General features: G+C 33.2%; 1 protein-coding gene across 1 annotated transcript in view; it reads left to right on the top strand.

Annotated features, from left to right (window-relative positions):
* LOC117204239 (ras-GEF domain-containing family member 1B-like) overlaps positions 1-15,047 on the top strand; it is a 232,626-nt gene extending 217,579 nt beyond the window's left edge. Inside the window, exons 10-12 of the mRNA XM_033441445.1 lie at positions 4,893-5,044; positions 5,453-5,525; positions 5,915-15,047. Coding sequence (XP_033297336.1) covers positions 4,893-5,044; positions 5,453-5,525; positions 5,915-5,936 — 247 coding nt within the window. The 3' untranslated portion in view covers positions 5,937-15,047. The remainder of the gene's footprint in view (positions 1-4,892; positions 5,045-5,452; positions 5,526-5,914) is intronic.
* Positions 15,048-15,226: the final 179 nt, after the last annotated feature.

The following is a 15,226-nucleotide window of genomic DNA, read 5'->3' as shown; positions in this document are numbered from 1 at the left end:
ATACTACAATCAATCAAATTATGGAAAGCAAATTATGGGAACGAATAAAATAAACCAATACAATATACAGTCTCCAAATATTATATACAATATTTCAGAAGTTAATATTTTTCTTCGTTTTTCTAATAATCCTTTAAAATCGTTCATTTTCCATGCCATGTAAAGATTCTAATAATCTCGGTTCACGACGATCGTTTTATGGGTCAGCTCTGATTAATCATCACAATGATGGGCATCTGAGGTAGAACGTTTTTTCGTTCAAAAAGCTCATTACACATGCGATAGCAAGGTGAAATGAAACCGTCTCTCGAAAGCGGCCACTGCGTAGCCACAAGAAGTTTCATTAGAAAAACAATTTCTATTCGAGTAGAGTGGTTCCACTACTTGAGACGATATTTACTGAATACCCGCGTGTATAATTCTCCCAGATACGCGACTGCACAAAAGTTGGGATTTAATGAATTTTTCACTTATATGCAGATCAACTACATACTCTTATATATATGTAGGATTTTATATATTAAAGTGGGATTTTTTGTCAGTTTAAAAATAGAAATATCTCACGTACATACACCTATACATGCACCTTCAGCCAGAAGTATTCATTGAGCAGTATTCTTGCTGTTCTCTGTCGAATTAACTTTAAACTGTTTCAATAATAAGATTTAAATAACTTAAGTCGTAACAATGTACTCATATAACTTATGACTCATGACAATGCGAATATAACGTTCTTATCAATTATTCATAAATTAGTTAATCATATCATTATTAATCATATCGACTGATCATTATAATTTGGAATGTGAATGCAAAAGTTTTAAAGCGGATAAACTCAAGCTTTTGGCTAGTGGTGTACACGTATACATGCGCATGCCCATTCAACGTATGTACGTTAAAATCATAACGGCGCATATTATGCCCGGAATGGCGGACGCACGGTAGAAAATTCGCGGAAAATGCGAATTCGTGCAGATAGGCAACGTCTGAACAGTACGGAAACATTTCACTGAATCGCGTACAGCAGATCGTCGTACAGAGATACGCTGGTACAAATCGCTTCAAGACGTATGTATACAGGCTACAGATAAATGTCCACGTATTATGCATTTTGTCCGGATCACATAATACGCAGATCGAGAACTGTGGCTGATATTGGCTCAGGGAAATAACGGGACGCATTGTAATGGCTTCGAAACAGTGACACATGTGCGTGGTTATTCCAGCTTTCCTTCGATTTATGGGCGATTGATTCGTATTTTATTTTGAAAGTTGTTTTATAAAAGAGACTAAAGCTTCTAACGTTACTATCATGCATTCTGTGTGCTTTGATGCACGAATATTGTGACAATTTTTTTATGTTAAACCATAAAATTATTGGGATTGAAGTTAGAGATAGACTAACTTGATAGTTAGGTCGTTTTTCAATCAGAAAAATTTCTTGCGCGAGATTGAAAATTAATAAATGGACAACTAATTTAATTAACTAATTTTACCCAGGTTAGTTTTAATTCTTATAAATTTAAAGAAACAGACGCACAAAGTTAAGAAAAATAATTGTTGTATTATATTCTGTTTATTTAAATTCTATTATATTACCCTGATATTCTTATCTCCATATTATTACGAATACGAAATCCTCTATTATATCTTGAGCCAAAATTATTCGAAAATTTTCTATCTAAAATCCATCCACGTTGTCACGTTTCCATTGCAAACACGATCCATGTCTCAGCCATTAACGCGTTCACCGTTAATACGAAACGACTGTTCCGGCAAACCGAATCGCGTTATAGTATCAATTTCCTTAGAAAGCGGCACAGTTCCCAATACGTTCGACGGAGTTTAATAAGGGAAAAGAGCCTCCTTCCCAGCAATTATCCTTCCTTGTCGTCCGTGGACCGAATCTGTAATAGAATTTCGATCCTACATAGGACGAGGAACGAGAAAATGGTAGACGGAGGAAAGATAGGTTTCTCGAAGGCAACGCTGGATGGATATTGACCGATCGAGGCATCCACCGGGCGAAGACGAATGGCTGCGCGTATGTAAATGTCTGTTACGTGAACGTAACGCGAACGTCGTGCAGCCGGAAGCGGGCGCCGATGCTACGCGAATTCGCACACTTCCGACCCGCACGATAAATTGCCCAAGTTCGACTCGTAATTTCACCCACGCTTTCGCGCACATGTACGTGTCTTCGCGCGTTCCCTCGTTGTATCGTCACATGCTCCATGGTTCGTCACATACAGTGTACAGTAGCTTACAAAAGTATTTCAATACCTATTTATAAAGACGTTTCATGAATGTATTATGTGTGTTATACAAAACATTTTGAAATTTCATTAGCAGTATAACGAGACGCGACTCGTGATTACGTTGATAACATTTGAAATTAATCTGAAAATGTATATTGTCGATTTGGGCTTAGGTTTGGGTTATCGAAAAATTTTTCAAGAAGAGATTCATGAAGTTATAGATGACAAAAGTCTTCTTTATAATAAAAATGCTACAAACTTTTTTGAAAGAATTCAATATACACATTTTCAAATTGATTCCAAATTTGACCAATATAATCATGACAGTCGTGCCTCGTTACAAAGCTAATGAATTTTCAAAATGTTTTACATAATGACATATCTTCATACAATATATACATAAATATTTTCCACAGTAAATGTTCAAATGTATTCCTGAACTATTGCATCTACACATACTATATCCGCTAAGTAGGAAGAATTATTTGCTTCTTCAATCGAACCCGTGAATCGGTAGATGGTTGATGAATTCTTAAAAGTTCTTTTGGAATTGGAAATTTGGTTGAGCAATAGCTGATATTACGTGTATGTATTCGAAGATTTATATTGGATATGATTTGTGGATGAATAGCGTTTTTCGTTTAGTCAAGCTTCGTGAAATTCGCGAACGGAAAATATTACTCATTTTATGTCGATAGAAGGTTTTGATGAAAAGTTTTGGTAATTTTTCTTTTAACTTTCTTTCAAAAAGTTTCTTTTCGTTGTGATTGCATTTTATTTCGTTCGAAGCTGTCTTACATGCGTTTTTTAAGATTTGTATTCGTATAATTAATACATTAAAATGGCTTTTAACAGTATCATAATGATTTTGAGGTAGTACTTTTTCGTTATGATTCATCTTCGACATGGCATTCTCTCTCCTTTTTGCTCGCTTCCTCTTTTCCCTAAGAAAGACCTTAACAAGTTCCAAGATTGTTTGCACGTAAAATTACATTGCTTTCGAAGAGTACATAAAACTTAATGGGACTACTTGGAAACTTTTTGAGACTTCCTCGCGAACTGACCACTTTGAGCCCACTTCTTGAAATTACAAAATGAAGAAGCATAGAAATACCCTCTTCAAATGAACTTTCCTTTTACCGAATAAAATATTCAGTTTCAATATTACTTTCTTACAATAAGAATACACATATCGGACGGATTATTTTAGAGATTCCTTAAATAATTAAAACGATTTTAGATCCACGTGGAATCGTGTACTTTCGTAATGCGTGGATCGACTTTCCATTATCCTTTTCTATCATACTATTATTAAATACGAGGTAATTAGCTTTTCTTCATTTACTCAAATGAATAAAATATTTGAAAATATGTTTCAGAAGAATTACACAGATTCTAACAAGCGATAATAATAAGAAAATAAAAAATACAGTTCTTAAAATTTAACAAAACTTCATCTTGATCGTAAACTACGACGACTCTTGTAATGTAATAACTTCTGTAATAAAATTGTCTGTTATATTCCTTCCCAACAATTTTCTCTATTTCAACTTACTTCGTACCCTGCAATACGCATTAATTTCATAAAAAATTAGCGGCTATCAAAATATTGCAAAACACATCATAATAAAATACGACATATGCGAAGATAAAATAAGAAAAGTCTCGGATAGTAGCTTAAACGAGTTAAATATTTTTGCAAACTCGAATGTAAATTTATTAATGATAAAATACAAATGCGAATGAGCGAATCGAAATTGACTAAGTCGGAATTAATCAAAGCATGCATCAAACCGAAGACTGATTGATGCGTCCTAAGCCTGAAATTTATGGAGCTAACCATTAACTTAACATATCAGCGTATCTCTCACACGGGCTAATACGATCAGGATTATCCGAAATTAATTTAACAAAATAACAGGAGACTGTTATTCTGCACAGGACGGCTGACACTGTATAAACACAAGCCAACGTACATTAAAGGATGTAACGTTGTTGTTGCTATCGACCCACGATACTCTGAAGAGACCATTCTTGACCGATAGTGAAACATTCGCAAAGCGTTTGATAACAGTGAAACTTTTAATGATTACATGCGCAGATTGCTATTTAGATCCACGATACTGCGTTGAAAGTATTCTTAACCACTAGTAGAACATTGACGAGCTACTTTTCAATATCGATAAAATTTTTAATGATCATAAAGTAGATGAAATTTAATAAATTGGTTAAAAGCTTAAAAGGTTTATTATATCGAACCTCGATACTCTGATGAAAGTATTCTTCATCGCTGGTAGAACATTGACAAGGTTTTAGACGTCAATGTCGACATCAATATTAACGATTATAAAGCAGATAAAATTAGATGAACTTATTAAAAGCTTGGGAAAAAATTTTAACGAGTTTAAATTGACCTACGAGTTAAACATTTCTTAAAAATATAAATACTTTTCATTACGTTGTGCCACGTAAAAGAACAACAATTTTAAACACGATATCTACCATTAAAATAAAATATAAGAACTCTTCAAGCTTTTGATTAAAGGATTCTTAATTCATGATTTAATATTTATACATATTGTATTTTTTTATGTTTATTTATACATTAATCCTGTCGTAAAACTATCGTTTCAGATTACCAAATGGACACATTAATTTCGAGAAGTTCTGGCAACTGGCGAAACAGGTGACAGAATTCATTGCTTGGAAACAAGTTGCTTGTCCATTCGAGAAGAATCCGCGTGTCATTGCTTTCCTTCAGGCGAGCCCGGTGCTGACTGAAAATGGTAAAACTTTTTAACCTGTTTTTATTCGATTCGTATATAAGAAGAGAATTAATGAATTGAAAATACAATAGAGAACAAAAGTAATTGAATGAAACGTGAAATTGCTTTTAAATTAATCGGTAAAGAATAGAATAATATTTAAAAATAAGATATTACTTTCGAGAACTCGTATAAAATAAAATTGCATTATTTCGCAGTAAAATTAGAACGAAATTACAAGAGATTACGTCAAACGAAATTATTCAAATGCTGTTACAATATTTCAGATTATTTCATTGGAAACTAAAGTAACCTTTCTTTTGTAATTAATAAAAAAAAACTATTTTTAGTTGTTTAGATATTAAAAAATATTTTATTCGTTGTAAGCTTCGCCAGCATTACTCTAATTTATTTCTTTTGATAATATAGCTTTAGCTCTGGCGTCTTTCGAGTGTGAACCACCAGACAACAATCCAGAAAAAGAACGTTACAAAGCATTGAAGTAAGTGATCTCAATTTACGTTTAACAAAAGTCTTTAAACTTTACATTTTTATCTGATACTATGCATCTAGTAAGAATTCAAAATCATAAAATTCAAAGTAGTTCTTCCAATAGTAAGTGAAATAAATAGATGAAATCTCTACTTATGTTCCATCTTTTTATTTATACTCATAAAGAAAAGAATTTGCAGAAAAGAATTTGTACTCCATAACTTACAATTTAGGATAAGTTACAATTTACGTAATGATAATATTAACAAAATGTAATAGAAGAATTTTTATCGTTTTTATTTATTTAATATCTTATTCGACACAAATCTGACATTTAATTAAAACACAGCTTTCAGTCGCACTAAATCACGTTCGTTTTCTTCAACTTCCTCTCGGCAGGTCTGAACTGAACGCTCAGTGAAAAAGAGCAATCATGCAACGCGTCGAATGGGAGCGATACTGAGATAGACGCACTCTTCTAAACTTCGTTCCAAACAATTAATCAGCCACGAATCTCTCTTACGAAAAGGGAAAACGAGCTTAAGCAAGTAACATCCAGCGAGAAAACAGCGAAAAAGAGAGAAGAACATCGAAATCGTGAACAAGAGACACCCGTACGATGACGAAACGTAAGAAAAAGAAGAAAATTCAAATTGTAGCGATTTGCTCGCGAACGACAAACGAGAAGAAGAAAAACAATGATTCATCGTAGTGATCTCGCGTCATTTAAGGACACCCTTTAAGTGTACTAAAACGATCAGTGCAATCGTCTCGACACTTTCTATAAAATGCTCTCAACTTCGAATTCCATTTCTCTTAACCACCAATTTATCAAATACTTTATTACACTTTTCAGTCGTATATTACGTAAAACAATATTATACGTATATCAATACGACTTAAATTTTATCGAAATGAAATCTCATCAGACCGAATCTTCGAATCGAATTTAGAAGATCGAAATAAATATTCGATCGTGTTCCATTCACAGTGTTGTTGCATTACATACATCGAAGCAAAGAGCGCTCTTCAAAGAAAGAGACATCATAGGTAAAAACTGCTCGAAGAGGCGACTCTAAGATTCCAAAGTTCGAACAAAGGAAACAGAGATCGATTGCACCGATTGAAATCGTCTATCGATCAAGCGTACTTCGGTATACACTGAAAACGAAGCTGATCTGTTAGTACGAACATGAAAAAAAAAAAAATTCATTGAACAGTATCGCGTAGCAGTAAGTATAGTTCCTAAGCCCGAGGCCGAACGAAGAATCGTTCCTCGATCGCGAAAATTTCACAATTGTGGCACAGCCTCGTGAACATTCGTTTTCGAGGAATCGTTTCGTACATTTTGGCCGACCCTTTTTGTACATAGTCCTTTTGATATACGCTAACAAAACTCCTAGGTGTGGAACAGAGGATAATGGAAAAATAATAAAAAAGAAGAAAATAGGTTCGTTCCTGTAGAGTAAGCTCGAACGTTGTCGTTTTTAAGGTTCTAGGTTACACGTTAGTAACAGACGACGGTCGTCGTGCACGTACTTAACGAACGAGAAAGACGAAGAGAGGAAAGGGAAAGATAGAGAGGAGAAACGTTTGACAAGATCAGTAAGAGAGGACACGACCCGGTAGTAACGCGCGCGGCTTTATGCCGTTTGCAGCTTTTCAAAAAGCGTTTCCATTGTCCCAATGTTGACGATGTCGTTTGGGTTTTTTCGAGTGTTCACGCGGTGACGAGCGCGAGATTACAATTTCTCTCCTTTTTTTTAAATACGTTCGTCTGTACTTTTTTCGCGAATAAAAAAATCCTCGTGTAAGAGTAAATCTTTTTTGGTCTCGGTGAACCGTTTCATTCGCGTCTACCTAATGGAGATATGTTCATTAGAATTTTTATTTTACATACATATGTATATTATCGCTGAGAAGTATCCAGATACCTGGTTATTTTCAACAGAATATATTTTAATTAGAAAATTACGGATAAATCAATGGGCGATGGTTTTATCCTTTATAATTATTATAACTACGTACAATATGCTGCGTATTAGCATAGTGCTGTAAGTCAAAATTTTAACAATCACGTGTTTTAACTTTTAAATGTATTGTCTCTTTAGTTTCATAATTAATTAAGTTCCAGTTTTATTCTCTATCATAATATACTTTCATAATTTAATGAAATACAATCAAGCTTTTATAAACTAACAGTGAACTGACTTACATCATTATGATCCTTGCTAATTGATTTTTGCAAATCGTTAAAACATATTAGTGCCATGTTTTTTAATGGATAGTTTAGATTTATGCTTTGGTGATTTCATAAAAGGTAACAAGTGCTGCTTCTAGTTACTCATATAATAATTCATCACTAATTTGTATACTTTGATTAAATTCATGCACTGTTACCACAAACCGATCAAAGTATCTGGATATTTACGCACGGTGATGTAAATATTAAATCGAAGCAATTTTGGAATATCGTTAAAAGCTTAACGTTAAAAGTTTCATTTGGCTTGCGGTAATTTTAGCGGCGACGTTAACGCGTACGTCGTTTGATAGATTGATTTTTAGCTCGCTATGTATGCTGTATGTGATACATTATAAAAAGTTAATCGAAGGTTCAGCGTATCGAGAAAATTTCACTCGAGAACTCACTTTTATTTGTATATGAAAATCAAAAGGGAAAAATGTGGTAAATCTATTTCTGCCAATTCTCCGTTAGATATTAGTAGCGAAAGTTAAAGTTTAACAACATGAAAAGCTTTCCATGATGTTAAAAAAACTAAGTTTCCTTTTTCTATAAAACATTTTTTTCATGACAGAAGAGCCGGGAACCTGTAAGAATTATCTCAAGGAATATTTTGCTAAGTGAAATAAGCTTTTTAAAAATATAATTTCGAAGCTACTCTTTGAACTTGAACGGCTATTAAAAACGAGAAATATGACTTATCACGTCTTTCACCTATGGTATCCGTATATCTTCGTGTGCTTCTACAAGAATCGAAAAGTTCTTGTCTCTCTACTGAATATCAGCTGAAAAAGAAGAGAAAACGTTTGAAACGCACGCGTCACCGTTAAAATCTAACTTCGTATTTTTGAACAAGTTTGAACAGAGTATGATCGATCTGTCCGAAATCGAGCCCAGTAATAAGGTAATGACTTTTTCTTTTCCTTTTATTTGTTCTCCGAATGAACTCGCGATACAAAAGGAAGAAACGCAGAGATAAATGGACGAACTGAGGGCGAAGGTGTTTTGAGAAAAATATAGGGACCAAGAGTTCGTTTTTTCAAGAAGGTAACCGAAAAATCGTGAATCGTGATCCAACGATCGCGATCTAAATGAAGGAAACGCAAAGGCAGACTGTCGAATTTTCCGCTCGCTAACTCGTAGCTTCGCGTACTGAGAGAAACACCTTTGCAGTCATTAGGCATTTAAGGCTAATCTAGACGATTTGCGTCTAGTTATAATTACGAGCTGCGTACAACGTATCAAATAATTTGTTATTTTTATTTAAAATATCTGCAAGATATACGATGTATCTAATTATTCGCTTGATTAATTATTTTCATCGTATGTAAAAAATTGTTTCGCAGTTTAAATACTATGAAAGTACGCATTCACACGCGATAAAATGTATTTGTACATTGTTCTATTTTAATTTAATTATTTATACGAACGTATTGTACGTTTTCTTTTGCACTCCCTGCACGGCGAGTTCTTTAAGACAAGTTGAGCTTGTGTTTGAGTAAACGAACTATTTCGTAGGAGTTTTAAATAACGTATTCAGTAAATGTGTACAAATCTTTTGTTATACGTTTGTAGTATTATTTTCGTGAGTTTGTTGTATAGATATTGGGTGAAAAGTATTTAAACGAATCAGAGGCAGCTCTTCTTGCCTTCAGCTTTTAGATTGTAGTCTAGTGTATCTCTTTTTTACTGTTCCTGTGTTATTTATGCGATCGTATTATGGATGTAGAAGGAAAATTCTGTAAGTTCTAAAATTGAGGTTTTGAGAAAAATACTTTCCTTTTTTTCACAAGAAATATAAAAATTTCTGTTCTATTATTTTTCATCCTGGAAGAATGAGAAGATTACATTGAATTACAGATTGTTGTATAATTTGAAACTATGACATTCTCTTTTAAAAATACGATTATCCATCGTTATATTATATTTTATACAATTTTTCAATTTCCTACAATCTTGTATATCCTACAATTTCAAAATGAATAACTTCAATTAAAAATAAACTTAACGGATTTTTCTTAGATAGCCACGGTGTTATACAATAAGCAATATTTTATTATCGCAGAATATTTTTCTATACTTATCTAACGCACGATGTTTATCCGTTTATTTATAACGAAGTATCTTTAATGCTCTGTTTCGCGTCACAATAAACAGTAAACGTTTCTCGTAGGTGTTAGCACCTTCGATAAATGTATCTTGCTCGCCGTTCTCTCAGTACGAGAATCAGAAAAAGAGAAACAAACGTGTATCATATGCAACAGAGTAGCGTCGTATGTACGAGGACGAACCAGAGTCTACGCGAAGATCGCGTAATAAAGAAAGTATAATTCATTGATCGAGCCACCAAAATCGGGGATATGTTCTACGCCAGACTCCTTTCTTTGGAAATCGTTTGATAAAAATCATCATAGATGTATATTCCGAGGAATTCAAACGATATTACAACAATCGTTCTAACGTAAGTTTTTAGTAACATTAGGATAATTTAATTTTGACGAAAATTATCGTACGTGTTGATGAAGGTATTAAAATATTAAAAAATGACAAAATCGATGGTGGATGTAATGAAAAAATTCTAACTTAATATGTTGGTGGATTAATTCGATTATAATATGTTATATTAATTTATATAACACAATTCATAAAACATTCAGTGACCATACATAAACCAAGCCCAATTTACCTCTGAATCTAATCTAGATGTAATTCAGTCCTAACTTACACCTACCATCCAACATAATCCAGTCCATCATTCGACTTAATCGAAATGTAATTTAGATAACGAATCGATTTGATCATCCCCTTGATCTAGTTCAAATTGAACCTCTAGAACTATTAGGTGCCTGTGTAAATATCTATTTAATCTTATTTACACAATTGTCATATGAGTATATATGTATATATTTTAAATTGTGTAATACAATGTTATTTTTATCAGGAACTTTCGTATTTGTAAAAATTGTTACTATCTTTTAATATTAAAACGCTCGTATGAATCACTTATTTGACATGTAATAACGAGAAAAATAATAGACAAGTGTTTACTTAAATAATTTGTTAACGAAAGAACTAGATTACATCCACGTAAAATAGTAACTATTTAAAGTTCTAAAGTAATTCAATACTTCCATCGCAACACGTACATTCGCTATCAGAATCCATCGTTCCATTCGTAAAGTATCACAATTCATTACAAAATTCACAATTGACTTTTGCAATCCTTCTTTCACTAAAATCACGTTCAATTTTTACAAAATTTTCTTTATAAACACTTCACCACACCTGTAAATATTCACGACGATATCTCATCTCTTTCTCCATCGATTTTATAAAACTAACATAAAAGTCAACTCTACACAAAAAAAAAACTCCATCTCAAAAAATATCGCTCAAATAAATCAAGGAATGAGTCTGGCCATCCCGAGAACGTTCTCACGTTAGAATTGTAACGAACAGTCGACAATTATCCATGCACGTTTATCATAAACCATAACACGATTAATCTGTCGAACTTATAGTAAGGAGTAAATAGTTAACGAGTGTTATCGTTGTAAGCGCATCGCGTTGTCAATATTCCAAGAGAGGAATCTCTGTAATACTACACACCCATCCGAACGATCATTAACTTGCCAAGGTCCGCGATCCACCTCGGAGACGTTCACGTTCTCCCCGAACAAAATATTATAACTAAAAATTATATGCAATTCCCTTATACGAAAGTATATGCGATACCTTCTTATACAAGGTGATTTTTTCGTTAGTTGAAAAAAATTCAAAGGCAGTGGCGCCAATCACATTGCGGATCGTACACTGTCGCGTTTTCATATTATATGTAGTATACTTATATAAGTCGTTCGTACCCTAATCTAGGATCTACGGATCCTAGAAGGTCGATATTGGGTTCCAATCACGTACACTCAGTGTTAGGACACATTTTCTTCTCTTTTTCTCAAATTTGTTTAATCGTCTATCAAGACCACTTACTCTTCTTCGACTGCTTTCACATTACTTCAGAGTAATGGCTTTCAACCTCTTATCTTCAATGAGCCAAAGGCTTAAGTCGTTACATGCATATAAAATACATACAAAATCTGATATCGCTGACATATATAAACACATATATTATATAAAAAAAGACATTTTATTTATAATATCAATTATAAAATTGTAATCATCTTCAAACTGCTTAACGCTTTCAATGCTGCAGATCTCATCATAGTGACACGCAGTGACACTAATTGAAATATTTCAATTAAAGAAACAATTCAAATTAGGTATGCTAAGTATTAACAGTATCCTATTACGGATGGCAATCTTGCACGTTATGACTTGACCAACTAAAAAATCACCCTGCATCTTATACGTATAATAAGAAGGTACCTTTTGCTTGTATCAAGGGAGAAATGTACGATGATCTCGTTTCGGCAGCCAGACGATTCTTTTTCACAGCCGTCTCGACTGATTTCGCGTGGACTTAACTTTGATTTCACGACGAAGCGAATGGTCGTCGCGATATTTTCTAGCGATCGCTTTTTTCTACGATTTTTCTAGCACGAAAGTGACGAAGGGAAAGCGTGTTCGAAACGACGACGAGGCGAATTTTCGACGACCAGAGCCAGGGAAATCGATCGAGCGTCGTGTGAAATCGATCTTCAAACGAGAGATTAAAGGGATAATTATAAAAAGGGCGGAGAGTCTGAAACACGCTGGCACGCGTCTTTCTGCCCCGTTTTAATGAATCCGCAAGGACATTGAACTACGTAACGATTAACCCTAATAGTTGCGATTCTGTACATAAAAAGGAAAGTCGTGTATATATATATAATTATATGACACATAAACATATGCGTATATCTATGCGTTATTTAGGGTGTAAGGTTGGATAGGTCGTAACCGAATTTAATGGAGGAGCCACGGCGTGAAAAAAACGAAGGTATCACGTGAAATGTGGTTCCTTCGTGTTTTCTTCGATGCCGTCGTGCGTCGACATAGAGAATCGAGGCCTGTCGACCACGTTAATCGCCGATCGATCGATCCGAGATCGCCTAACGATACCTTCTAGTACACAAGAACTACATTCACCTTTGAATGATTGATTGATTGATTGATTGATTCGGAGAGAATACGAACACACTTGCTTACTGTCTAGTCACTAGATCGTTAGTCGGAGGTCCGTGGTCGTGTTCGCGTCGCGATTCGAAAACACGAGCACTTGTGTTACAATGTCTTAATTAAGAATTCTTTTATGATATATTTGTGATTCTACGAGTTAAGAATTTATAATTTATGTAAAATCCTGCTTTTATTTCACTTCATTTTGGATTCCTTTTGTAGCCTCTTTGAGAAGAATTTTTACGGATCGGTAGAGGAAAGACTTTTATTTAATATTCTGTTACATATTAATTGTAATATTGCAATTTAAATTAAAAGTATACAGTCATGTTAAAGCTTAATTAAAACTGTGTATTTTGGTTTCAAAGATTCGCGCAGTTCCGAGATTAATTTACTCGGATCAGTGGTTTTCAGTGTCAGGACTTTTTGTTGCATCTTTTACATCGCAGAATTTTTTATTATTTTATTTTTCTTAATTTATTTTTCAAGTACATCATGCAGGATGTATGTAAACTGTAGATGAAGTTGAGAAATGGTCGACTGTAAACCAAGAATAACGATTAATTTAATAATCCTTTTATAAGTGAGCTATTTTATGGATTTTATTTTATAAAAACTCTATCGTTACAATCGGAGAAAATTCGTGGGATATTCAAAATTGAATTTTTTAAATATTATTCAAGTACGATGATCTTAAACATCTTACTACATTTATTTATTTGTTTTCACTTGTTATTAACTTTTAAGGAAACAAATCTACATCCAAAATGTTGTTTTAATTTCCTTACATCAAGAAAATCTTTTTATTAAATAATCTTTAAATTGAAATAAGTGCCACGTTTTCTTATCGAGTCAGAACACGTATCGCGTTATGCCTAAATTAAGAGTATTCGAGTTAGAATTAACGTTAAGTTTCGTGTTAAGCGTATTTTTGGTCGACATTCCCTTAATTATAAGGCGTTTATAATTGCACGATAAAGAGTTTTATGTAGGTCAGCGTGTTATTTCATTCGCCGATTTCGCTTGCGTGTAATTTTCTTTATTATATTTCCCCGTCGATTCCATCCAGAATAATCTCGTGACGATCGTTGTTCCTTTCCCAGTGAAGGGTCGAACATTTAAAAACTCAATCCTACTATAAAAAAAAGAAACAGGAAAAGAAAAAAAAAATTAAAAAAAGATAGGAACAAAATCGATCGTTGCAGATTTTCATCGATCGAATTTAACGATGTTTTTTTAGATTCGATATTGAAATGAGAAAATCCATGTAACTAGTTGAACAATCGACAGCTCGATTCTCCCTTTTTTTTACCATTTACAATTCTATAGTCGAAAGTCTTTAAAATAAGAAACATACTTGTCAATATATTTAGGATATTCAATTTATACAACTGTTAGTTCGAAAGTAATCGAATTCGTAATGTATGGAGAAAATATGGAACGATGCGTGACAATTTGTCTTTGTTATCTTTTCATTCATCAGTTGCCATTTCTTTCTATTTAAATCTATCTTACATTAAATATCTCTAAATTTTGTATTCCCAATAGAGAATGTACAATTTTTACATTATTTTCCAATTTCATTCTATATAGTTTATTCTATAATTCAATATAAAAATCATTGTGATAAAGTTCAGTACATATACCTAATGAAAGTGGAAAAAATATTCATCATCATTTTAAAATTTATAATAATCGTACAGTCTTTTTTTCATTCTATTTTTATCTAATTTTACAAAGACAAATATAATATACAATGGCAAGAAGCGAGAATAAATCCATACAACTGAATAACTGCCAATGTTGCAATAAAGTCAATAAAACAAGAATTGTTTATAGATGATCCAGCTGTCGATCGATCAGCCTAAGTAGATTACGTACAACGATTTCGTACTAATGTTACATAACTTTTTGCAAATCTCGTAACATAGATTACCGAAACCTTTATACCATTTTTCTTTCTGTCGTATTCGTCTCATCGTTTGTACATCGATTTTTATTATCCAAAATACGTGGAAAATTTTGGTTTCAGCGCTTTTCGTTTTCATCAAACCGAATATGTTGGGACTATTGTACATAAATAGGCTCAAACATGTAACAGCGACAAGACAACAATTACAATTATTGTAGAAACGATGATGTCTTACGAAATAAACTACAGATTAATGGACGTTTCTCCAACGAGTATTCTTCAAAGCACCACCACACCAAAACTATGTTAAATACAACATGAACATATTTAAATAATCGAATCCGAATTGCTTTTTTAAACAATTTTAAATTATTTATAGCGATCAAAACTTTTTAAAGAAATTTAATTTTATGATCAATTCTCTTCTGAATATTTTCATACC

This window comes from Bombus bifarius, unplaced genomic scaffold (genome assembly GCF_011952205.1).
Source record: "Bombus bifarius isolate JDL3187 unplaced genomic scaffold, Bbif_JDL3187 scf7180000007977, whole genome shotgun sequence".
Taxonomy (NCBI): Eukaryota; Metazoa; Arthropoda; class Insecta; order Hymenoptera; family Apidae; genus Bombus; species Bombus bifarius.
This window is presented reverse-complemented; position numbering and strand designations above follow the sequence as displayed.